Below are 24,523 nucleotides of genomic sequence, written 5' to 3'. Positions count from 1 at the left end.
AAAATATTCGTAATATTCTCAAAATATTGATAATACTAACTAATAAGTAAAAAAAAAAATGCAATATGATTAGTGATTATGAATTTGCAATTTATCATTATTTATATAAGTATATCTTATATTACATTATTCAATATATTAACATAAAAAAAAAATATTATACAATGTTTTTAAAAGAAATGTACGATAATATATTTTTTCAAATTTTCCGGAGTAAAGTTAGTACGGCGGTCTGTGATTATATTGTCTTATATATGCTGAATATCCCTTAATATAATTCAATGTAACGGAAATATGCTAAAATATGCACTAATATGCAAAAAAAAACTTTTTTAAAAAAAATATAGAATAAGAAATACAAACATTTTTTACTCCCATCAAACAGCATACGCTTGTTAAAAATATGTTTTTGCATAAAAATCCGGACTCTAGTCATAACTTATCGGCTTATCGCTAATCATACTAATTTTCTCGAATTCCGATTTGTAGTAGGTATGCGTAATTTTTTGTCTTGCATACTTCGCAAAGTGTTAATCGTCGTGATTGTGGTATTTAAGCTACGATAAAATAGCGTGTTAATACTGCTGTTGACCGTGGAAGTGTGGTATTTTGGTATATCATTTTCTACATACAATTTATACAAAAAATATTTTTCCCAATTTTTTTTCAAATGTACCTAATACTTTAATGAGATACAGGAACAGATAGGTATAATGACATAATATATCAATGTAGGTATGGAATAATATTTGTCTAATAAATAATATAATTCTTTTGTTTTTTGTTGTATATTGAAAGCAATGAAAGATGATAGTTGATAGTGTATTTTCATTAGGTAGATTAAAATACAAATAACAGATAGAGAGCAGCACCAAGGATTGTGGTCATGGTAAGTAATTTTAGTTTTAAAATGCTCATAACTTATTTCAAAATAAAAATAAAAATCCTACAAGGTGCCCTAGATAATATTTTCACCTTTAAACAAATAATAGACGACTTATTCGATAATAACCAACAGGTCAATTTATTATAATATTAGACAAAGCTGTGTACGTTAGCAAGAACATTGATTTTATAAAATTAAATTCATTGGTAAGAGCCGAAAGTCAATAGTTCAATACATGTGGGTCGACGTGTTCTTAAAATATATACAGGGAGCAGCTATGGTAAGCATTTTAGTAGACGTTTTAAAATATAATTATGCGTTTTTAATATTACGCTTCGTATGATATTATGATAACGTAAGCGCCTATTATAGCGGATAGGTATAGAAGGAAATAATAAAGGCCCTCGCCTAACAAGTTATACATTTAAATTATAATATATTATTATGCAAAAATCACGGACACGCGATCTGCAGGTGGAAAACTGAAAAACTATTAGAACTTAATTACTCGTGCGATAATCGGCTAAGACCGTGCGTTTTCTTATCACGATAACTAATCACTTATCATCGACCGCAGTTACGATATTACCAAGACGTATACTAACTCATGATATCATATTCTATGGTAATAAACAATAATAATATCGATGTGTCTTTCATTAATATCTTACTAATTGGTAATTGTTTTTATAGTAAAATTGCAATTACTCGGAACGGGGACACACAGACTACAGACCGCCACATGCCGTCTACGATAGTTTTGATACTTCGCATATTTTTGTCGGTCACTGTTTTTTGTTAAAGTCCGCTGTCTGATCTTCGCGTGCGCGCCTGTACTCCGCCATGTACTGACTCTAAAGAGAACTTTGATTTTCCTCCAAAAGTCTGTCGCATTCAAACACCGACCGATCATGTACCGGGTCCGTTCGTCGACGGTGTTCGTCCTAGCTGTTGTTGTCCTGACGTTTTTGGCGTCGTTCGTCCAAGTGTCAGCCAGGATACACACTCTGCCGATACACGTAAGTTACCTACTTTAAGTTTCGAGTTTTATGACACTAATAATAATTGTAATCACTGTCGGAATTGTTATTGTTGCTGTTGCTATCATTGCATCCGATTAGGACGATGATCGGCGGTTCATAGCGTTGTCCACTTTTGGATTTTACCGTGGTGGACTATTGGAAGTGGAAATAATGGACTTTTACCTGCCTCCCAACAGCCTACATGAAACTGTAAGTAAAAAACGCACACAATAATCGTAAAACTTGTGATTTGGACCTACCACACCAGCTGTGTGTATTAATTATAATGTCGTATAATGTTCTATTGTAATATCGCAATTGTCGTTTGTATTCTGGTTTTAGCATGGTTTGCTGCTTGAAAAGTCCATTTTTGATGAAGGAAATCCTTACATAGATTCTCAACAAGAAATCTGCCCAATTGAATCGCCTAATATATTTGAATTACGAAAGAATCTGGCAGTTTTCAGGTTTAATTTTTCAAAAAAACTGTGAGTTTTTTTTATTTTTTTATTTTTAAACATTTTAACTTGTAAACAATATCATAGACAATCATATAGTTGAAAATTATTAATTTTTAACTAAATTTAATGTAAGCATTTAATTGAAATTATTATTTATATATAATATTGCATTATTAGTAACAAAATATTTATGTCTAGTGTTACAATTAATTGCTCAGATACTATGGAGCCATTTTATTTATTCAAAAACATGGACGACTTTAAAAACAACCAGAATGATATTGAAGATGGTATGTACTTTAAATAAAAATAACAGTGTAATAACATATTAAATTGAGGTGTTTTCAGATACTATAACAAGTTGCGTTAACAAAACTTTACCAATTTTAAATGGCACTCAACCCGATAATTTTAATATAAAAGTAAGAACATAATCATGTAGTTAACAATTTCAAATAATGTATCATTTTATTTTTTATAAGTTTGTAGTATATGTGAAAACGAAATTAAATGAAGGATTGTATAATTTATATTACCATAATTGTCCGAATTACGCTATGATGCCAAAGTCTAAACAAAGTTTTACGGTAATTTACTAACATCATGAGATAAAAAACAAAATATGAATTGATATCCATGCTTTTTACAGGTCACTATAAGTGAGAGTAATGCCGATGGAAATTATTTATCAGCTGGTGACATGCCATTGCCATCATTATATTTTTCTATGTCGATTATATATTTTTTCACGGGCATAATGTGGATTTATTTCTTGTATAGAAGCACGTGAGTCAAATTCTTCTCTATTCAATTATTGTAACAATACATTATATTTTGATATAAAATATTCTATTGTTTGCAGTTATCCTGTCTATAAAATACACTACCTAATGGCTTTGTTAGTGTTTCTAAAGGCAGCAACTTTATTTTTTCATGGTTTGAATTTCCATTTCATTCAAGTCAAAGGACAACATATTGCTACATGGGCTTTTGTCTACTATGCGATTCATTTGTACTTAGTTTTTACACATAATTAAGAGTTAATTTTATTAATAATATTTTTGTGTTTTAGATTGAAAGGATCAGTTTTATTCATAACAATTGTTCTTATTGGCACTGGTATGACATTTGTTAAACATGTTTTGTCGGATAAGGACAAGAACATCTTTATGATTGTTATACCATTACAGGTTTGAAGTTTTTTTTATAAAATGTTATGCTTAAATTTTAAATATATTAATGTTCACAGGTATTAGCTAACATAGCCTATGCTATTATTCAAGAATCTGAAGAAGGAGATATGCAGCATAACGCTTGGTTGGATTTATTTTTACTTGTTGATTTCATGTGTTGTGCTGCTATTTTGTTTCCCATTCTTTGGTAATGATGTCACCATAAATAATTATGTATCAAACTCATAACATTAAAATATTTTACTTGATAGGTCTATTCGTCATCTACAAGAAGCATCACAGACGGACGGTAAAGCAGCAATAAATTTACGCAAACTCAAATTGTTTCAACAATTTTACGTTATGTTAGTTTCTTATATTTATTTCACACGCATATTGATATATATGCTTAGAGTGAGTATTATGTTATTTATTCATCCCTTATAGATAGAATTATTTATGTAATATTTAACGGAAAACAAATTATATAATATTAAAATTCAATATTTTACAGATGACAGTTCCATTTCACTTATTATGGCTTAATGAATTCTCTAGAGAAACTGCGACATTTATTTTCTTTGTAATGACTGGATATAAATTCCGACCGACAATTGCAAATCCATATTTCCAAGTGGCATCAGATGTTGACGATGATGACACAGACATTGTGTAAGCACATAATAATACAATTGCCTCTTCATTCCCCACGCTAGTGTGGTAAAAATTTTCAAACGTTAATTATTTTTCTTTGATTACAGAATAAGTCATTTTGGATCTGGCGTAAACAACCGTTCAAGAAAGAAAGCAAACAACACTGGGGAAATTGCTGAGGACGAAATCATGTTAGTGGAGTCATCATCGTGATATAATAGATATTGTATTTCTATGATACCAAGACTGATCCAATTGATCCATGAACCTTTACTATGTCTTCTAGTCTTTCTTTTAAGAGTAGACAAAACTGTTCATTTGTACAAATTTGTACTCAACTATCGCACAACGTTTTACTGTTTATTTATTTATTTAATAAATATAAGTCAATCACTTTGTTACAATATTGTCTATAGTATGAGGTTTGATTGCATTTTTTTTGTAATTTATTAGATTTAAGTTCATGTTCCTTAGGCGTGTTGCTATGTAATATATTTTTTATTATGAATATTAACCACGGACTAAGATATCTTAGTCCATGATATTGACATTGGTGAAATATCAATAATTAATGCAATAGTAAAGAAAATTATAGGAACATTATTTTATTGTATGAAATAGAACATATGTATAATTATTATTAATATGGTGCTTAATCGAATTTAACTAAAACATTTAAATATCTCGTTTGAATAAGATAAATACACAAACATTAGATTTTACGAGTACACATTATTTAAAACCTTCTATTTGATGCATTTGTTTGCAAATTGAAAATAGTTTTACCTATGTATACATTAAACTCTTTTCCTCTTTTCTCTTAGTTTGATTAACCTAAAAAAAAGAAAAAGAAATAAAAAGTTGAAACAAACACTCTCGATACTGGTTTCTTATAGCCCCGCCACGGCGAGTAAAAATTTTAGAGCCCTGCCACTAAAGCTTACTGTCTTAGTGACTTGTTTTATAAATTATTATTTTATAATGATGCAAAAACAAAACTACTGGCTTATCAGATTTAAAAACTTTTAATTGGTACTTTTTCTATTGATAAAGATGTAAATATAATATTAACACGTTGTTATCTAGTATCTAAACAGTCTGGCGTGTCTAGGATCAAAATTTAGGACAGGTTCACTTATATAAAATTTTAAATTATAAGAATACCTTGTATAAAATAGGTAGAGTAGCATTGACTGTAGGTATTTATAATCAATGTTAGTAGGTATACTCGTACATTTTTTTTATATATTTTTTAAAATAAAACTTTTTAACAATAGTTTGTTGTCACTAGTCAACTATAATGTATACTTTCTAATAATTAACTATTTATAAACTATAATGTTTATTTAAATAAATAAAATAAGTAGAATCTTCTATTTTTCTAGCAAATTTTTCATATTTGTGAGAATTTGCTATTACTTCCGATAACTTCCTTTTGGCCGATAAATTAAACCTTGATAATATAATAATCAGAATAATTCGGTGTATTAGCAGTATGAGTGTTCCCTATAATAAAGTATAGGGACCTAATTATTATTAAAATATTGCATTTTTGTAAATGGGATTTGGGGGGATAGACTTCAAAGGCCAAAGTTTACACAATCATGCTAATTAATTTATATCTGACCTAACATTTAACTAATAATTATTAATATTTTTGTATTATTATTATACAAGTGGCAAATAAGTTGATAATTTTTATATGGGTAACGGTAATTATCCATTTATATAATTATAAGTAAACAAATATACGAATACCTAAATAATTGTAGGTACAATTATCTTTTTCGTCTTAATTATATGAAATAGTTAATGATTGTCTGAGGATGACTGTCTCTATAATGTCTATAGTGTCAATTAAAAATTACATTATCACATATTTGTCATAAAAGTATATTTATTTATTTTTTAATTTTCGGTACTTAATTTTAATCATTTAAAAATAGTTTTGTACTTTTTCATTTTTACTTTTACTCAATTTTTTAGTAGAAAAAAATTAACTTAATATCACTCTCAAAAAAAAAAAAAAACAATCTTAAACTCTGAAACACAATTATTTATAATATTTGTAGGTATTGTGTACTATTATTTTAAATTATAAATATTGAAAAATATTAGTAAGATAAGGCTCTTGGGGTGATCACATCTTAATTACGTCTCTGGTGATATATTAAAATATCCAGTATAATATTTAAACATGAATTATAATAAATACCACTTGAAATTAATGAACATATTTTACAAGTGCTAGTTAATAGATAAATATTATAATCTGTTCCAAAACACAAGCAACAATAATAGTTCTTATAAAAACCGAAAAATCATTTTTTTTTTTTTAACAATTTTAAAGAAAATAATATAAAAAACACATATATAATAATACCCAAAAGCAATAAAAAGTGTTTATTTGTGGACTGGGGTGACAAATATTATTGTGTCATATATTCAATTTTACGAATAACTTATTTTAATATGTCGAGTAAAAACAAATTTGGATTGGGCCACGATAATGTAATATACATAATATTATACTCTAGTAGTATATTAATGAAGTTACCAATAACATAATTATCACATAATATTATAACGATAATAATAAGTATTGAGTGGACATGATGCAGAGTTAAATTGAACGAAGTCAGAAGTATAATATTATATAAAAAAAAGACCACATCAATAAAGATGTTTACATATCAATAATAATAAAAAGTAGTGATTGAATAAAATATAAACAGGTCCGCGAAATCCTAGTGTCGGCCAAGGCGGTGAGTAATAAACGACGCCGTATTTGTCGTCTCGGAGATTTTCCGAATTCATCTGGTGGCACGTTATCTGACGATATTCCAAAATCCTAATAAGTCGATTGATTGCAATGCAACGTTCAAGACGAGTGATGACTGTAGAAAACACGTATTCGACACTAAGATGGCTTCCTCCATGTAGGAGACGAAAACGGTACAATATTGTTTTATTAAACAATGTCCGCCTTGACCTTAACCCTACAACAGGTATATATTAATAAAGTTACAGCCATTGAACATTGTGAACATCGGGGACGGAGGAGACGAGACTGTCGAAATTACTCGAAAGCGGTGGCCCACGGTGTCATGCCGCCGTGGACGAGGAACTATTCGAATTTCAAAAACGCCCAGTATCGAGCGTGGAAAATCTAAAGGTATCATTACTAAAATATCAACACTTAGTACTTAATCTGTTGTAACGACTATTTGCTTCAGATGTAGTATACGAATGTCAAATATACTACATTTTTTTTTTTTTATATAAATTATACTAATTTGCAATACTGTATTCTACCACGATCATTTTGTGTGTCTTGTTGTGAATTTATAGTAACGGTACCGACTTGTTTTAAGATATTTATGTAATTAGATGTTTTGTGTTTGGAAACGTATTGATCAAACGATGAATTTACCGAGTGACCAATTTTATACAAACCATCATTTACTGTACCACTGCACACCACTGTTTCAATTGTGTTGCTACATCTTTTTTTCATTTCAATGTTATTACTTTTCCTAAAATTATTATAATAACCGCGTCAATAAAAAGCGATAAAACATTTAATTGAAATAATTTTCCAGAGTAATATTGAAAAATATAAAATGTATGTTGGTTAGTTTTGGGTGATAAACTCGTTCATTTAAAGTCGTCTTTATATACTTCAAAGATTTGTTATTTGCTGATTTCAATGCAGGACAATAACGATAATTTAATAAGAGATTTCATCAAATCATGTTTAGGACTTTGGAAAAATTTATAATTTTATTATTTCCTTTCCCAAAAAACTAAATGAAGCTTTTTCCACGTGCTTGATTCATGTGGAATTTATGTTTTCAGGTACACCAAGATACCAAATTTTGTTTCAATACATACTTAGACATACTCAGAAATTCTAAAAAACGTGTTGACAGTTCGTGAGCTCTAATAATTAATAACACCGTTAATATTATATCATTGCAGCAAGATTTATTTTTTAATGTTCATATTTACAAAAGTTTAACATCGATTTTTTTTTGTACAAAAACATGGTAAACAAATTACAATAACTATATTTAACTTTAAAATATTAGCTATTTATTTTTTGTTATTATTATTTAACTGCATACCTATCCATTCATAAAGTAAAGTAAAAAAAAAAAAAATTATACAATAATTTCATCCGAAATCGATAAAAAAAAAGTTATATAAAAATAAGAAAAGTTATTGAAAACAGTCTTTGCATTTAAGTAAATGGCAGGAATAAATATTTTTATTTATCAATGATAACACGAAATTACATCATAATTAAAATATATTATCTATAATACAAAATACACATATTCTATAGCTGAAAACCGCCGACACCAATGAGCCACGACGAGGTACATAGGAAAAGGTAGTGTACCTATTTGTGGTTTTCGAAAGTCAAACGGCTCAGTAAATACTATACAGTCATTTTGATATTTTTTTTACACGATTTAATTATTTACAGTAATATTATATAATATACGCGTTCACGTAGTTATATGATTCATCACAATGTATAAAGTTAGTGTTTGTTTAAATGAATAATAATTTATACACAATAAATTCATATATTATAAAGGTATAGGTATAATATTATAATATGATACGTGTAGAAAATAAAGTGAGCAAATGACAATGACGATTGCACGCAATTCAAATTTGATTTTTCGTTTTTAATTATGGCAACACTTACGTTCGACTTCCTATTACACTATATGCTTGAATCGGCTCAAATTAAAAAAAAATTCCCATTAAACAATTACTACCAACCGTATAATATACCGGTAGGTATACATAAAAAATTCATAACTATCACAATTTCGTTATAGAACTATATCTACGTTTGATTAGATTGCCGTTTCGAGAATATAATATAATATATGTATATATTATGTACACGTAAAATAATTAGTCTAATAACTATAAATTAATCTATTTTGTTACATGGTAAATCGAGGTGCAAAACGCAACGGCCGCCGAAAGGGTGCGCAACGGGTCGCGAGTATAAGACGTACAACCATATTGGACTATAAATTACTATGAGACGTTTGTTTTTAACCGGTCGCGCCATGCACACGACACCCTTTGGACGGCCGTGGCCGTTTAGACGGCGAATTTCGCAAACGTCACTATCACAGTCTGAGTTCAGCCTCCGCCGTCTGATGATGCCTTTGCCGGGCCGACGTGGAGGCGGCCGAGTGGAGCGGCGATATAGACGGCGACCGGTTGGCCAGCGGCGACAGCGACGGCGAGAAGGACGGCGACATGGCCACCGACTGGCTGAATCCCGGGCTGGTCTCGTGACTGATCGGCGACCGGGGCACGAGCAGCATGGGCGGCGGCACAGCCTGGTGGTGATGGTTGTGGTGGTGGTGGTGGTGGTGGTGCTGCTGCGAGACGCCCGACTGTCGCGACGACGACAGCGCTCTGGGCGCCATGTTGGTCAACAGTGGCGGGGGCGGTGGAGGAGCACTCTTTTGCTGCTGCTGCTGTTGGTTAGGAACGTTTGATTTTTTGCCCGAAGCGTTTTTGATGCCACCGCCCGCGCCGCTACCTCCACTTGTGGATGCCGCGCCGCTGTTGGAGCTCTTCACCGAGTTGGCGTCGTCCTTGAGCCGGGCGATCTCGTTGAACACGTGCGCCAGCGGCTGGTATTGCGGGCCCCAGTCCAACAGGTAGTCCCAGTTGTAACTGCCGGTCAGCTCCTCTTCGCTGTGCACGATTGAGCTGAGCGACCCGACCATGGACGGCTGGGGCGGCGGGACTTTCGAGCCCGAGTATACGGTGCTATTCGACGACTTTCCGCCGCCCCCGCCGCTGCCGTCTTCTTCGCCGACCGTGCCGGTGCCCGGGCCACCGCCGCGTTCGCTGCCCACGTCGCTGAGCTTAGCGTATATCATATTGGTTATGTCACCGTCCGTTGCTTCGTCCTCGTCGTACATGTCGATGTTTTCCATTGGTCTACGGTGTCGCCTGGACGACGATAGTCGTCGGTTTTCCTCGGGCAAGTGCGGCGGTACCTGTTGGACCACCGTCTGCGCGTCCACGATGCCCAGGCGAGCCAGATACTCTTGTGTGTTGCGCGCTGCTGTTACCTCGGATAGCTCGTCCGCATTTTGCCGCTCGTTGATCATTCTGATTTCCTCGTCTTCCACGTCGTCCTCGGCCGACCCTCGGCCGCTGGAACCAGATTTCTCTGAGCCTGACAGGTCTGACGTGGTAGCTGCCCCGGAATTGGTGGTACTGCTGTTGTTCCTATACGTTGGTATCTCGTCGTACTTGGGCGGCGCGAATTGACCGACCACCTGCGGGCCACCCACGCCCCGTATCGGTATCGTATCGAAAGCGCCGGGGTCCACGTATGTGTTGTCGGTCCGCTGATGTCCGCTCAGTTCGGGTTTGTTGATGTTTCGGTGCTGCTTGTTCTTGAGGTGAAAGTAGAACATGATGCCTCCAAGCAGTAGAACTACCAGTAAGATTACAGACAGGATGCCGATAATCCAGTCTATTAAGCTTCCACCTGAAGCGCCCGCAACATTTTGACCACCGCCGCTGCCACCCATACCGTTGCCGGACGAACTGCTGCTGGCAAGGTTTAGGCCGGGTTGTGACAAGGGGTCGAACGATATCTCTACCACACTCACGTTGGTCAGCGATCCTTGTTTGCCCGAGCTAGCCGTCACCACGAGGCTTATATCCTGTGTCGCGTCAAAGTTGCCGTCGATCTTCTTCTTTACGATTATCGCCCCCGTCGTACGGTTTACCTTGAAGTACGCGTTTTGTGTAGTCATATGGTATACGACCCGTCCCTCGGGTCCTTTGTCCCTGTCAGTGGCCGAAACGTGTCCGATCACGTAGCCTACAGGCAAATCAACCGTGTTTACCATAAACTTGAAAGTCCGTTCGATGAACTGCGGCGCAAACTCGTCTTTGCCCTCGATTTCGATCTTTACGCGGACTTTAGTATTTTTGTCCCCGGCATCGCTGGCAATTATTGTAAACGTGTACTTGCTTCTTGTCTCGTAGTCGAACACGGCGTTGGTTGTAACCAAGCCCGTTAATGCGTCTATCTTGAACATTTTCCATGAATCGTCCGCGCCCGAATAGCTGGCCGACGACGCGATCGAATAATTAAGTTGCCCGTAAAAGCCGCGGTCCGCGTCCGTTGCCTTGGCTGTGAACACCAGCGCGCCGATTGGTTCGTTTTCACCAACAAACTCCAAGTATTCCGAAACGGGGAATCGCGGAGTATTGTCGTTGACGTCTTCCAGTCGTATTTTGAGCAACTTCACCGTGGCCAGCTGTTGATCCGGTGATTTTGCACCGTCCTGAGCTTTGACCACTAGATTGTGTTCGGACACGTCCAAATCGCAATCCAGCATCGATTTGACATAAACGTCACCTGTGTTCCGGTCGATATCGAAATAATTTTTGCTGTTACCCGAAGTTATTTCATATGAAATGTCTGAGTTTGGTGGCATGTCTAAATCGCTAGCGACCATTCGGACGATCGAGTGTCCGATGGGCGTGTTCTCCGGCAAAGACAGAAGATTTTGTTGTTCGTTCGCCACGAACTGAGGCGCATTGTCGTTGGCATCGTCAACAATCACGTGGACAAATACATATGAACTATTGACGCTATCTGTGATCTTGAGTGAATATATATTGCGCGTTTCTCGGTCCAGATGTTTTTTTACGAAAAGTTCACCAGTTGGACTTATGAGATCAAAATTTTTCTCATCATCGCCTTCGACGATTTTAAACTGTGCCGAGCTGTCGGCTGTATAGCTGGGCAACAATTTCAAAAACGATTCTCCCAAAACAATGTCCTCTCGAACCGATACTCTAAAAGATAAAAAAAAAAAATACATAAAATATTAGTAAAATGTATGTGTAGTATTTTCGCCACAACGGGACTTTGTGAATTGTGGATAGTTATTTTACCTGAATTCATTTTGTGCAAATTTCACCGTGTTTGAATGTGCTGTATTTTGTATGTTAGCGCGAACCGCGATAATAGTTGAAAGTGGAGGAGTTCCTAGGTCGGTGGCGGATATCAACAGATCAGCAAAGCCCTAAAAAAATAAATCACAATATAATGGTTATAATTAATATTTTAATGAAAAATTAATTTTCTAAGATTTATTATTTTATAATCATTACCTTTTGCAGTAATTTTTGATCAAACTTTAATCGGTTCGCAGTAATGACACCGGTTTGCTGGTCGATCCTAAATCCGTTTAAGTCGTTCACCAGTCTGTATTTGATCTGTCCGTTCAGTCCGGAATCTAAATCCTTTGCAAGCACTTTCATTGACGACTCCCCGTAAACGTTTTCTGTATACATCAATAATATATACGCGTTTAAATATTATATCTTTATTATTAGCGGGTCAGATGATTTTATATGTGATATTGTTATAATACAAACCTGTCATCGTGAAAGTATAGTAAGGACGATCAAATACTGGAGAGTTATCGTTATCGTCGGTCACCATGACGGTTAGCTCTGTGGACGCCGTGTGTTCCGAGTCGGACACAACTACGCCCAAGCGATACATCTTTGTCTGTTCGTAGTCCAGAGTTCCAATCAACGACACTCGTCCGCTATATCTGTCCAGTGCAAAAATTTTCCGTTCCACCAATCCCACCGAGGGCGCCCAAGAATAGGTTAGCGTGGGATACGTGTCCACATCGTTAGCGACCACTGTTGTTATCATGCTTCCTACTTCCAGACCTTTAATACGCACAAAGAATAGATTTCGTTAACATTTAAAAAAAAAAAATAAAACGAAAAAATACAATAAATATTATTTTAGGTTTTGTACATAGTGAATGTATATAATATATGATATGTAATTTATTATTGTTATATACAATGATGAATTCCACACATACCTTCTTTAACGTTAATGGCGGTTCGCGGTGGGAATGATGGCCGATTATCATTGATGTCGATAACAATGATCCGGATGGTGGCCATACCGGTCATCTGAGGCGTACCCTCGTCGGTCGCAATGACAGTTAGCTTGTAGGTGTCCCTAATCTCGCTGTCTAGCACAATGTTGGTCTTGACTATGCCGGAGTCAGTTGGATCGATAACGAAAGCGTTGTCGTGGTTACCGTCAACCAGGTGATAAGACAGCCTCGAGTTCTCGTTGTCGTCTAAATCAATGGCGGCCACTTTGACGACGAACGCCCCTTTGGAGTTGCCTTCAGCCACCGTTGCCGTGTACTCCTTTTGCGTGAACACCGGGCTGTTATCGTTTTGGTCGGAAAGGTGTATCCAGATGTCGGCATATCCCCACATGAACACAGACGCGGGGGCGTCGGTTTGCGCGATGGCCACCAAGTGTATACCTGTCTTGTACGTTTCGTAATCCAGACCCTCAGACCGGCCGACGCGTATCACGCCCGTTTCTTCGTCTATGTAAAACAGCCCGTTCTCGTTGTTGACCGGCGCCAATTTATAGAACACTTTTTGTTTCCGACCATCACTACGATAAGCCGAAATCTATAAACACACGAGGAAAACACGAATATTATTTTATTTGTTTTTCATCACGGGCCAATACAGGCCTTAGTATTATTTAATATTTAGTATATAAGTATGCTCAATCCTATTTTTTCTTTAATGAGATTTACTAATTTATTCAGATCCTAATTTCGGGACTTTTAAATATATTAAAAAAACATATTTTCAAATTATTAAAAAGAGCATGACGTGCTTGGTTAATTATCTTGTATATAATATTTTTATATGTGTATATAATAACATGAAATCATATATTCACCTCAAGCACGTCTTTGTGCTGTTCCAAATTTTCTGGTATTGTTATGTGATATGTGGAGTTCTTGAACCGCATGACAGGGATCCGATCAAAGTTTTCACCGATCTTTATCTCTAATAGACCTGACGAGCTTTGTGGCGGGTTTCCCTTGTCGGTAGCCGTCACTTCCAAGTGGAACACTTGACCATTGTCCGAGGCTAGACTCGACGATGCTGTTACTACGCCAGTATTGGGGTTAATTCGGAATCGGTCGGTGGCTTCTTGGTTTTCCTTAAACGAATACAAGACATCGGCGTTGGAACCTTCGTCCTTGTCGACGGTCGATACCCGAACGATGTCCATTCCGGGTTGTACGTGTGACGGAATTTCCGCAGTGAACGGGTATTTCGTGAACACGGGCATGTTGTCGTTGACATCCAGCACTTTAATGTATACTAGTGTTGTGGATGATCGTGGGTTATATTTTCCACCGTCCCTAGCCACGACTTGTAGCCAATAGTTCGGTTGTCGTTCTCGGTCGAGACTTCTATAAAAAAAAAATTGAAAAAAAAAATTAGATCATGATAGTCAGCGTATAGTATTTTCATACTGAATAAAGCTGCACAACTCACTCTACGGTAGTGATGATTCCGGTTTTATTGTCGATCTGGAAAACGTTTTCTGTTTGATTGGACAGCGAATACGTTATCTTGGCGTTCACGCCCACGTCCGCATCGTGCGCTTTAGTCATCAGCACCTTGGTGCCGGGTGGTACATCTTCCGATAATATAGCTTCGTACTTGCTCTGTTCAAAGTTCGGGTCATTGTCGTTCTCGTCGTCAACGATCACCGTCAAATTGCAGTATCCATCCATCGTGCTGCCGCGATTTTGAGCAGCTATCTGCAACTGGTATTTGGCTTGTACCTCCCGGTCCAGCGTCTTGGCCGTCAGCTCACCCGTCTTTGGGTCTAGATGAAACTTGTTGCCGCCATTTCCACCTATGACGCTATACACTATCTGACCGTTGGATCCCCAGTCGGGATCCATGGCAGCCACTGTGCGAATCACCGACGGTTCTTGGTTTTCAGGCACCATCAACGTGTGACACGAATCGTGCTTGAACCTAGGACTGTGGTCGTTTACGTCCAATACGCCCACTTCGAGTGTCACCACATCTGTGCTTGATTTCACCTCGTCTGTCGCGTACACTGGCAACACGTACCGAGAAGTCCGTTCGCGGTCTATTCGATTTTGTAATGTCACTATTCCTCGGTCTTTATCCACGCGAAAACAGTTGTCGGCCACACCTTCGGGTATGCTATAAGAAATTCCTGAAATACAGAAAACAAATGATTATAGCGATTTTCACTAGCGATTAGTTGTTGAGAAAAATATTATGCCACTGCGTATTAGAGCAATGACTATAATATAGGTAAATGTGTATATTTATTAGGGTGACTATAAGTCTTATTTTTTTGAGAATCATATCCTCCTATTTCTACAAACTTTGATCGGGTTAATTCTTTTCCCGTGTTAATCATATCCATATTATTAAATTATTATTATTATTATTATTATTATTATTATATCGTCTATTCGTGTATGGCATAAAATATATTGTGTGATAAAGATTAACCCCATATACGAAACAAATATTTTATATATAAAATAAACAGCTACAGTATTGTATAATTGACTAAACCGTATTATACTAAATGTTAAACAATTTTTGAAGTTATACTATTGAGTGTCGATTAAAATTGACGTTATTTTGAACCCACACGACTTTTTCTAATAAATCTTTTTTATCGAACATGTAAACATTAATTATTTCCAAAAATATAAAAATGTTTGAGATATATTTTTTATAAAGTTAAGCCGAAATCGTTTGTTTAGTTTTTTTTTCGATACAAATATGGTTATTTAACTGTATAGCAACTTTTGCGTTGCGTTTATCGATATTCATGTTGAATCATTTTCTTTTAGAACGTACGGATATATATACCTTTATATAATAAACGTTAGATACGTGAAGAGACATGATTGTGATGTGGTTTCGTAGACAATGTGGTTTAAATAATATAATATAGCAACTTATAATAATTACTAGTTTGGTTTGGTTTGGTTTGGTTTGGTTTTTTTTTTTTTTTAATAACGCCAACCTTGTAATAAGATTTTGAATATTACTTGAGCGCAGATAACTGTAGGTTATAATAATGTTATAGCAATCAACGTTTCGATTTTCAATCGATAGGTTACTATAATTATACTCTTTATTCATTATTGCAAATTTAACGACTTTTAATATCGAGTCGCGCGCTCGAGATACGAAATCCAATCATCTTGCGCCTCACGTCCCATATATGCTAAACAGTTTCGACGCACATTATAAAGCAGTACTATTAAATTCCGATCGTGTAAAAGTTTTTTTTTTTATAAGTAACGCTTATAAATATTAAAACTAAATGCAATATTATACTCGTCAATAATATTAGAAAAACAATAATAATTGGTATGTATCGTGATGACTTCGTGAGGAGGATCACGCGGAACTTTCATCGAACACATTTACCAGATGCTAAATTTACGCTTTTAAACAGAACTACTTTGAAGTGGCGAATTTTAATGGGAGACAATGAGACAACTTCTACCCGTTTGGAACACGGTCAAATAATTTGGTTTTATTATATTTATATATAATATAATTGTTTTCTGTATATTTAAATGTAATAAATTATAATATGTGCTATATAAACATTAGTCAAAAATTGTTTTTGTAGTTTTTGGCGAGGAAAAATAATATTGTTGCTGATTTATTTTTTTTTTACTTAAACATCTCCAACCACGAGGCTACTGTTAAATTGTACCCATATAAAAATAAAGAAAATTTGACGGATAACATATAACTATGACTTACGGTTGTCGTTTGAGTTGGCCGTGACTTTGGTGACAAAACTGCCGACTGGAGCGTCCTCGGAAACGTTGGCGGCGTACAGTTTCTGGGCGAATTTCACCGACTGTTCGGCGCTCGTGGTGAACGCCACTTCGAGTGTGGTGTGCGTGTACCTGGCCGGCGTGCCCCTGTCCGCGACCGTGACGTTGAGCGTGTGCTTCCTGTCGGTGTCCGGTACTCGGGCCAATACCAGTGTGCCGGTATCGTAGCCGATGCCGAACGTGCCGTGGTCGTTGCCGCCAGTGATCGTGTACACCGTGCGGCCGTTGTCACCGGCGTCCAAGTCGACGGCCACCACGTCACAGAGCCAATCGCCCGGTCTGGCCGATCCGTCGGCGTACAACCGTCGGAACGTCGGCGATACGATCCTCGGCCCGTTGTCATTGGCGTCCTGCACCACCACTCTGGCCGTCACGTCCGCGTACAGCCGCTCGGTGACGTTGACCGCCTGATCGGTGGCCCGGACCACCATCACGTACTCGCGTGCCGTCTCGTAGTCGAGCGGTTCGACCAGCGTTAGCATGCCGGTCAGCGGGTCCAGCGAAAACGCCGACTCGGGCCCGTGGCGTAGCTGCGTCGGATGCCGGTGCACGAACGTGTAACGCAGCTCGGCGTTGGCCTCTGCGTCCGCGTCCGAGGCCGTAAAGTTGTACACCACCGAGCCGACGGCCGCGTCTTCGGCCACCGTTACCACGACCGGGTCTTCCGGCCACTGGGGCGCGTTGTCGTTCACGTCCAACACCTCCACGCGCACCGACACCGAGCTGCTCTGCGGGTTCGTGCTGGCGCCGGTATCCAGTGCGTGCACCTCCATCTCGTACGTCGCCTTCGTCTCCCGGTCCACCCGACCGGCCACGATTAGCGCTCCCGTGCTCCTGTCCAGGTCGAACACTTGCTGGCTGACGTCCGAGTGCCTGAGCGTGTACTTGACTTGGCCGCGGCCCGCCGACGCGGCGCCAGCGCCCTCCGAACACGCTATGCGGCCGGCTATGCTACCCACGGCCGCGTCTTCCTTCACCTGCGACGAAAATAAAAAAATTTGTTAATAACCAGTACAACAAGTGCCGTGTGTGCGGTACGGTTAGACATTGCACGCAACCGCAATGGTGCCGATGAAAACAGCTGGTGCCACCACTTTTTTTTATTATTATTATTATTCTCTAATATATTATAATAATAATATAAAAAGTGATTTACGAAATACGATTTTATTCCGCAGTTATAATAATATACCTACCTAAAATTTGTTATCTAATGGTGCTGGGAAGTTTGAACATAATTTTATCTTAAAATTCTTTTGACATAACAAATAACAAAACAATCAACTTTCAGTAATAGCTGCAATTTTGAAACAGTCGAGTTTGTCTCATTAAAATACGGGACAAATAATTTCTACTGTGCCTATTTAAATTCCATTATACCTATATGACTTGTACATTCTACGGACCATGTAAGGCTACGCAAATCATTAGTATTTACTGTTATAATATTGATTACTTCTAAATCTAATAAACGTCCAACTACGTTATTCATCGAGTTGACACGCGTGCTGACGGTTTTTACGGAAATTCGACCGTCTATACATTATACATATTATGGGTTGTTTTGGACGTTTACCGTTGTAATAACTATACGGCGTATGCGAAAAAGGCGAGTTTTGGTCGAGGAATTCCATATTAGTATTCGTGTCGGTCTGGAGTAAATTTCGTTTGGGAACAATCACCGGACGGATCAGCTCTGGCCGGTTATCGAGTGGTCTCACAGCGGCGTGCGCGAGAGAAAATCGGTTGTCCATTTTTATTCTTTTCCCCTCCTCGTGTCCACGTAGAATCTCATTTCGTAAAACTCGACCAACGCGCGCCTCTTAATTAAACCGATCCAAATCGAAAACGTATAAATCTTCACGGTCCGCGTGGTATTTAAAACTATAAATGCAAATCTCGTTAGTTCGTGACTAATTCAGTATCTGATTCGGATCGTCGGAATGGTATAAGGAGAGGAAGAAAAAAAAAGTTGTTCACGAAAAGTACACGTCGTCAGACGAAGCGCGTTCAGGAAATCGCCGGGACACACAAAGAGACGTTCATTAGGGCCGAAAAGACAGACCACGACGACGACAACGACGACAGGAATCGGTCGGTCGGACGGTCGGTCGGTGCAATAATAATAATATGTAAAACACAAGAAGTTCGATTTCGTTATTGTTTTGTTTTATTTTTATGCAAGTAATTTTTTTTTTGCTCGCGTAACAATGCCTTATCGTGAGCACTGGATCTCGTCATTTGTGTATGTGTGTATGCGTATGGAGAGATAGAATGGAATAAATAAATGAAAAAAAGAAAAAAAGTCAAACAATAAATATAAGTAAAGAGAAGTCACAGTGAACAAACGCGGCGCAAAACTATACATACACACCATCGTCGTCGTCGTCGTCGTCGTAGTCGTTTGAAACCCGGTTTCAATTGAATATAGGCGAATTGTTTTTATCTCGTATATTTTATTTATATTCTTTATTTCGGTCGCAATCGTATTTCTCGGCTGCTCCTGCACCACTCACACATACACACATACGACGACAACACTAAAAACCAGTTTTGATTTTTCAAGCGCATTGCAACAACGCGGCGGCGACGAATTCGAGTTTTATTATTTATTTATTTTTTATCATTTGATTTGTTTATTCATTATTATTATTTTTTTGTCATTATAAACAATAACCACGTGAAAATGAACAGGTTAACAAGTAATGACTTTATCTAGATTTTTGGGTATTTTCGAAATGCAGTCGTGTTTCAAACATACAACGCTCATCCATACGCGCACACACATATACAAATTAGCATTTGAGAACCTCCTTTCTCCGTTGATTTATGTGCTCCAATCTAATCCAATTTATTCCGGATTTCAGAAATGCGCGATAGGGGCGGGACGCTCTACTATACCAATGTGTATGTACGAACGAACGAATGACATTCAAATTTATTGCCCAGCGAAAAAATTGGGCGACGAAAATATATATACACGCGATGACGAGAGGAACTGGTTATATATGTATATATGGATGATATCATGTTTTCCGATTTATATAAATGATTATCGAAAACTCGGTAGCATTGTGTGCGGTAGAAACTACGTTTTATTTATTTAGTTATTTATTTAGATGCAGCAAAGACACACCGGACCTCGTGCAGGGAATTAGCCACAGGGCGAATTCGAATTTGGTCACCGCATGTCTGCATACAAAATAAATACATTAACATCCAGTATGGGTGAGCTGAACTTATAAATGATATCAACACACATAATATATATTATATTTTGTTATAATGGAAGAAAATAAAACGATTCTATACCTGAAACACGAGGCTGGAACTGGTGAACGTGGGTCGGTTGTCGTTCAAATCGAGCACCTCCACCCTGAGCATGCGAATTGTTTGTTTGGGCGGATGTCCGTTGTCTGTCGCCGCCACCGAGAGTCTGTACATTGATTTTTCCTCGTGATCCAGCGAAACTTTGGTTCTTATGACGCCCGTTATGCGGTCGATGAAAAACTCACCGTTTCCATCGGAATCGCGGCCTATAAGTATATAGTACATTAATGTTTAGTTATATAAAAGTATAATATAAAAATCTTATAGAAATTAATAATATTTCAATCCCACAAAATTGAATTCTGTATTCAAACATTTTAAAATAATATTCTAAACATTCTTACGTTTGTTGAACATCATAATAATGAAAATAAAACTATGACAAATTGCTCACCAGTAAAATAAATTATACCTATTTTAATTATATTAGACTGGGGATTTGCTTCTCCGAAATTCAAGTGCCTTTTGCGGGTAATATTTTTTAGAAGCACCGAATTACATAATACATCTACGTGTTTCAATTTCAAACCTATTGGTGTATAATTGTAAAAGACACACATACCTTTGAGTATGGAATATGTGAGCGTAGCGTTGTTGCCCTGGTCAGGGTCGGTCGCCTTTACAGTGACCACCTCGACACCGGGCGGCTGCTGTTCGCGAACCGCTACCACGTCCTGTTGTGGGTCCACAATAACGGGCGCGTTGTCGTTGACATCCGTCACGGCTACTTTGACTTTTACTCGCTTGCTGCGACCTCTGACTCCACCATCCTGATCCCTGGCCTCGACGATTACTTCGTGCCAAACCCGGGATTCCCGATCCAACGGCTCTTTGGTATTTAGTTCACCTGGTGTGTATAAATTAAAAATATATTATTATTAGATTTTAGAACTTATGACACTAACACTAATTTTCAAAATATGTTTATACTTGAATATGTAATTAAAATTATTTAGATTACGCTTATAAGGTAAAATACGATAATTCTTAAAAACACCCGAATTTTTGAAAAATGGATATAACAAAATATGCAAAGTCAAACTCTGTATTTGAATTCACCACTTCATAAAAGAAATGATAACAATAATATCTTAACTAGAATAATACTCTACAATCACCACTAAATTACATTGAAATACGAGAAGTCCCGAACTTTAATATTATTATTACTATATTCCCAAGTACGCACTGCAATGTGTTTGCACAAACGAGAATTGTAATAGAGTAGAAAAATATAAATTAGTTTTATGATGTCTATCGGCCGTCATCGTTGGGTTTGGTTGAGCGTATATATGTATATGTAATGTTTGCGTTTCTTTATCGCGCCTCACACGAGCGTCGTATTATTATTATTATTATTATATAGCTTAGGAGGTTCCGTCTATTATTTATATACACTTTCTCTGTTCGACCGTCATAGTGTTTTTTTTTTTTACGACCGTCTGAGGTAAATATTGGGATTGTATCATAAACGCGAGAGCGGACGGGTTACCTATACGTACTATATACATATTATTAATATGTATATAAGCCGTCGCAGATGCCTGAACAGGGGGCTGTTATATTATACGGAGATGCTGCACGAGAGGGGTAAAAAGGTTGACGTTTTTAATAGCTGCGTTTCAAATGTATTTATTTTTGTTGAATGCACGCACACCGCGTTTTGGGATTGTCAATATTTAGGCGGACCAAGCGGCGGCTTCAGACACAGGTCCTTTGTGCAAACGATTATAATATTATATACCAGTTAATGTGTGCAGTGTGTATGTGTGTGTGTGTGTGTGTGTGTGTGTGTGTACGGGATGGGTATTTTTTTTGTAAAAAAATTCCGCCATAGGGTGAGGCCACCTCCCCCTCTATCAATCTCTTCCAAGATTGTTGAGTTGATCGCGACTTGCGGCACTGCGTGATGGATCCGAGAAGAAATCGCATCATGGTTAAAAATGTCTTCAAAACCGATAATATGTATAACGTTACTGGGCGTAAGAGAGTTGGTGTTACAAATATGCGTGTATATACAGTACACACACATGGATATTCTCGTTAATGATCGATGTAATCAGCGGAGGCGTTGGCCGTGTGTAATTTAGAAACTAAGGGCAAACGAAACGAATGGAATCCGGTGGAGAGAGACGGAATATAATATAATATAAGACAATCGTTTCGACGACGATTCTCTTACACGCGTAGGCAGCCCGTTTAATTAACGCTCGCGGTGCACATGCAATATTGGCAGCGCGACGACGGACGGATAAGTATTAATAATGAACGATAATCTCAGATTATGAATTAATATATCGTTTGGCCATTGCGTATAACGCACATGTATAAACCACTTTAAAAAATATCTGTATACACTATACTGTAATTATAAATTTTATAATAATGAATTTAAGTATGGTATCACAGTAATTAAAGACTAATATTTTGGATCTTTTCTATCATTCGAGTTTGATATAATAATATTATTTTGAAAAAATCTTATAAAATGTTATGTTTTACCAATATAAACACCCAACATTATAAACAAACTACAATATTCCTAAAAACTCTATGATATGATATAATATCTATGCAACTATTATACAGTGATCAATCATGAAATTTGGATCTATGACTGGATCTCAAAAGTTATCTACGTATTTAAAAGATTTGGAATCAATAAAAACAAATTTTTAAAGAGAATTGGCTCCGTCTTCAGGATCTTCTATGAAAACAACTGATATGTTATTTATTTATGATTATGATCAATTATAAAATGGTTACATTTGATTGGTACACATTTACTGGCTTAAATAGGTTTCTTATTATCAGGTCTCTAGAACCAATAATGGTCTATTTTTTATTCCCCACTATCATAAAAGTTATGGTGTAGATTTGTTTTCATGTAATTTTACTGTTAGTTAATAAAACATATATCAATGGACTTTTTTGATGCTAACTATGAAAAATTCAATTTAAATATGTCATATTGATGTTATAAAAAATAATAATAATGTATAAAATGTATTTTTTTCTTAATTTTTAAATATTTTAAATTTCAGTTTAGTATTTAGTATCTTGTACTTATTAATAATATCATAATATTATATTTAAAAAACTTTATTAAATTTCTTAATAAATAAATAATTTATGTAATTTAGTTTATAATTTCCACCACTGCCAAGCGGTTAAATATTATTATTGTTGTTATTATTATCGTGTACAGGTCCGTATTATTGTTATTATATTGGTATACGCAATTAACCGCTATTATTGTGATAGAGTTTGTAGTTCCTAAGTATAATATGCACCCATACTGTATTATTACTATACACGGCATTTTATTTATCTTCCGCTATAGCGCCGATAACGCACACGACGTTAAAACGTATAATTACCAGTGGTGTAATGCCGGTGGTTTTTTTTTTTATTGCATAGGAACTCTTTGCGAACCTTATTGTTGTCGTTATACTGCTGCTGCAGTTGTACTCTTACGAGCAACAATAAACTCGGAGACGATAAAACGAATAAAACAATGGGAATTTCACGTGATAAAAGAAAAATTAGAGACATAAATTTCGAATGCACAATAATTTATTATATTATGAAAACGTATTTACGCACGTTTCGCCCGGTTAAACTGCACCGCCGCTGATGCTTTTATAGTATTATTAGTTATTATTTGATTACTTTCGATCATTTATTATTATTTATTATACCTTAGAATTTTGATGGTCGTTGTAGCATAGAAACGATTGTATTAATCGATAATCCACATTTATAAAATATGTATGATATGTGAACCAAGATTAATAAATGAAACGGACTCAAAGTAATAATTCAATAATTTTATTCGATTTTCGCACACAATTATTCTACTTAAAAATTATTGATCTCTTAAAAATAGAACGGTCAAATTTTATTTTTTATTTATTTATTATAATATTAATATTATTATAAGTACTATTGATCCATCAAAATATGTTGTATATAATAATTTATAATTTATAAAGTATTAAAATAATAATAGCCTGTCGTTAACCAACACGATTTATTACAGTTCACGAATTCCAGAATATTAGTAAAATATAATTTTTTCCATAATATTTAGAAAATTTGTTTTTCATTTTATTGTACACGATTATAACTATGTCGTTTAATGCTGTGATTTTTATGCATGTATAAAAATAAGGCCTTAAGAGTTGACTTTTTGTCTTGTACCCAT

The 24,523-nt window shown here is 36.2% G+C and overlaps 2 protein-coding genes across 5 annotated transcripts in view; one reads left to right on the top strand and one right to left on the bottom strand.

Annotated features, from left to right (window-relative positions):
• The first annotated feature begins 1,024 nt into the window (after positions 1-1,024).
• Positions 1,025-4,599, top strand: LOC113557306 (protein GPR107). Of its 3 annotated transcripts, none has more exons than XM_026962769.1 (14): positions 1,025-1,166; positions 1,580-1,905; positions 2,008-2,118; positions 2,251-2,396; positions 2,568-2,659; positions 2,718-2,791; positions 2,852-2,956; positions 3,019-3,155; positions 3,232-3,381; positions 3,442-3,559; positions 3,619-3,749; positions 3,814-3,955; positions 4,056-4,213; positions 4,303-4,408. In XM_026962769.1, exons 2-14 carry the CDS (start codon positions 1,798-1,800, stop codon positions 4,406-4,408), a joined length of 1,578 nt encoding a protein of 525 aa, XP_026818570.1. In that variant the 5' UTR covers positions 1,025-1,166; positions 1,580-1,797. The 3 variants fall into 3 exon arrangements, with proteins under 3 accessions (XP_026818570.1, XP_026818562.1, XP_026818579.1); XM_026962761.1 differs by lacking the exon at positions 1,025-1,166 and adding an exon at positions 1,367-1,511; XM_026962778.1 differs by lacking the exon at positions 1,025-1,166 and having other exon boundaries at positions 1,524-1,905; positions 4,303-4,599.
• A 3,637-nt stretch (positions 4,600-8,236) lies between these two features.
• Positions 8,237-24,523, bottom strand: part of LOC113549852 (protein dachsous) — a 126,424-nt gene continuing 110,137 nt past the window's right edge. Inside the window, exons 8-17 of one of the 2 annotated variants that reach the window (XM_026951333.1) lie at positions 20,879-21,163; positions 20,299-20,522; positions 16,910-17,963; positions 14,624-15,323; positions 14,016-14,538; positions 13,120-13,735; positions 12,653-12,958; positions 12,386-12,558; positions 12,167-12,297; positions 8,237-12,067 (exon numbers count right to left, since the gene is read on the bottom strand). In XM_026951333.1, the coding sequence (XP_026807134.1) occupies positions 9,355-12,067; positions 12,167-12,297; positions 12,386-12,558; positions 12,653-12,958; positions 13,120-13,735; positions 14,016-14,538; positions 14,624-15,323; positions 16,910-17,963; positions 20,299-20,522; positions 20,879-21,163 (6,725 nt within the window). In that variant the 3' untranslated portion in view covers positions 8,237-9,354. The remainder of the gene's footprint in view (positions 12,068-12,166; positions 12,298-12,385; positions 12,559-12,652; positions 12,959-13,119; positions 13,736-14,015; positions 14,539-14,623; positions 15,324-16,909; positions 17,964-20,298; positions 20,523-20,878; positions 21,164-24,523) is intronic. The other variant, XM_026951332.1, reaches the window with a different exon arrangement.

The sequence above is a fragment of the Rhopalosiphum maidis genome, chromosome 1 (genome assembly GCF_003676215.2).
Source record: "Rhopalosiphum maidis isolate BTI-1 chromosome 1, ASM367621v3, whole genome shotgun sequence".
Taxonomy (NCBI): Eukaryota; Metazoa; Arthropoda; class Insecta; order Hemiptera; family Aphididae; genus Rhopalosiphum; species Rhopalosiphum maidis.
Note: the sequence above shows the minus strand (reverse complement) of the source record. Positions and strands in the feature narration are given on the sequence as shown.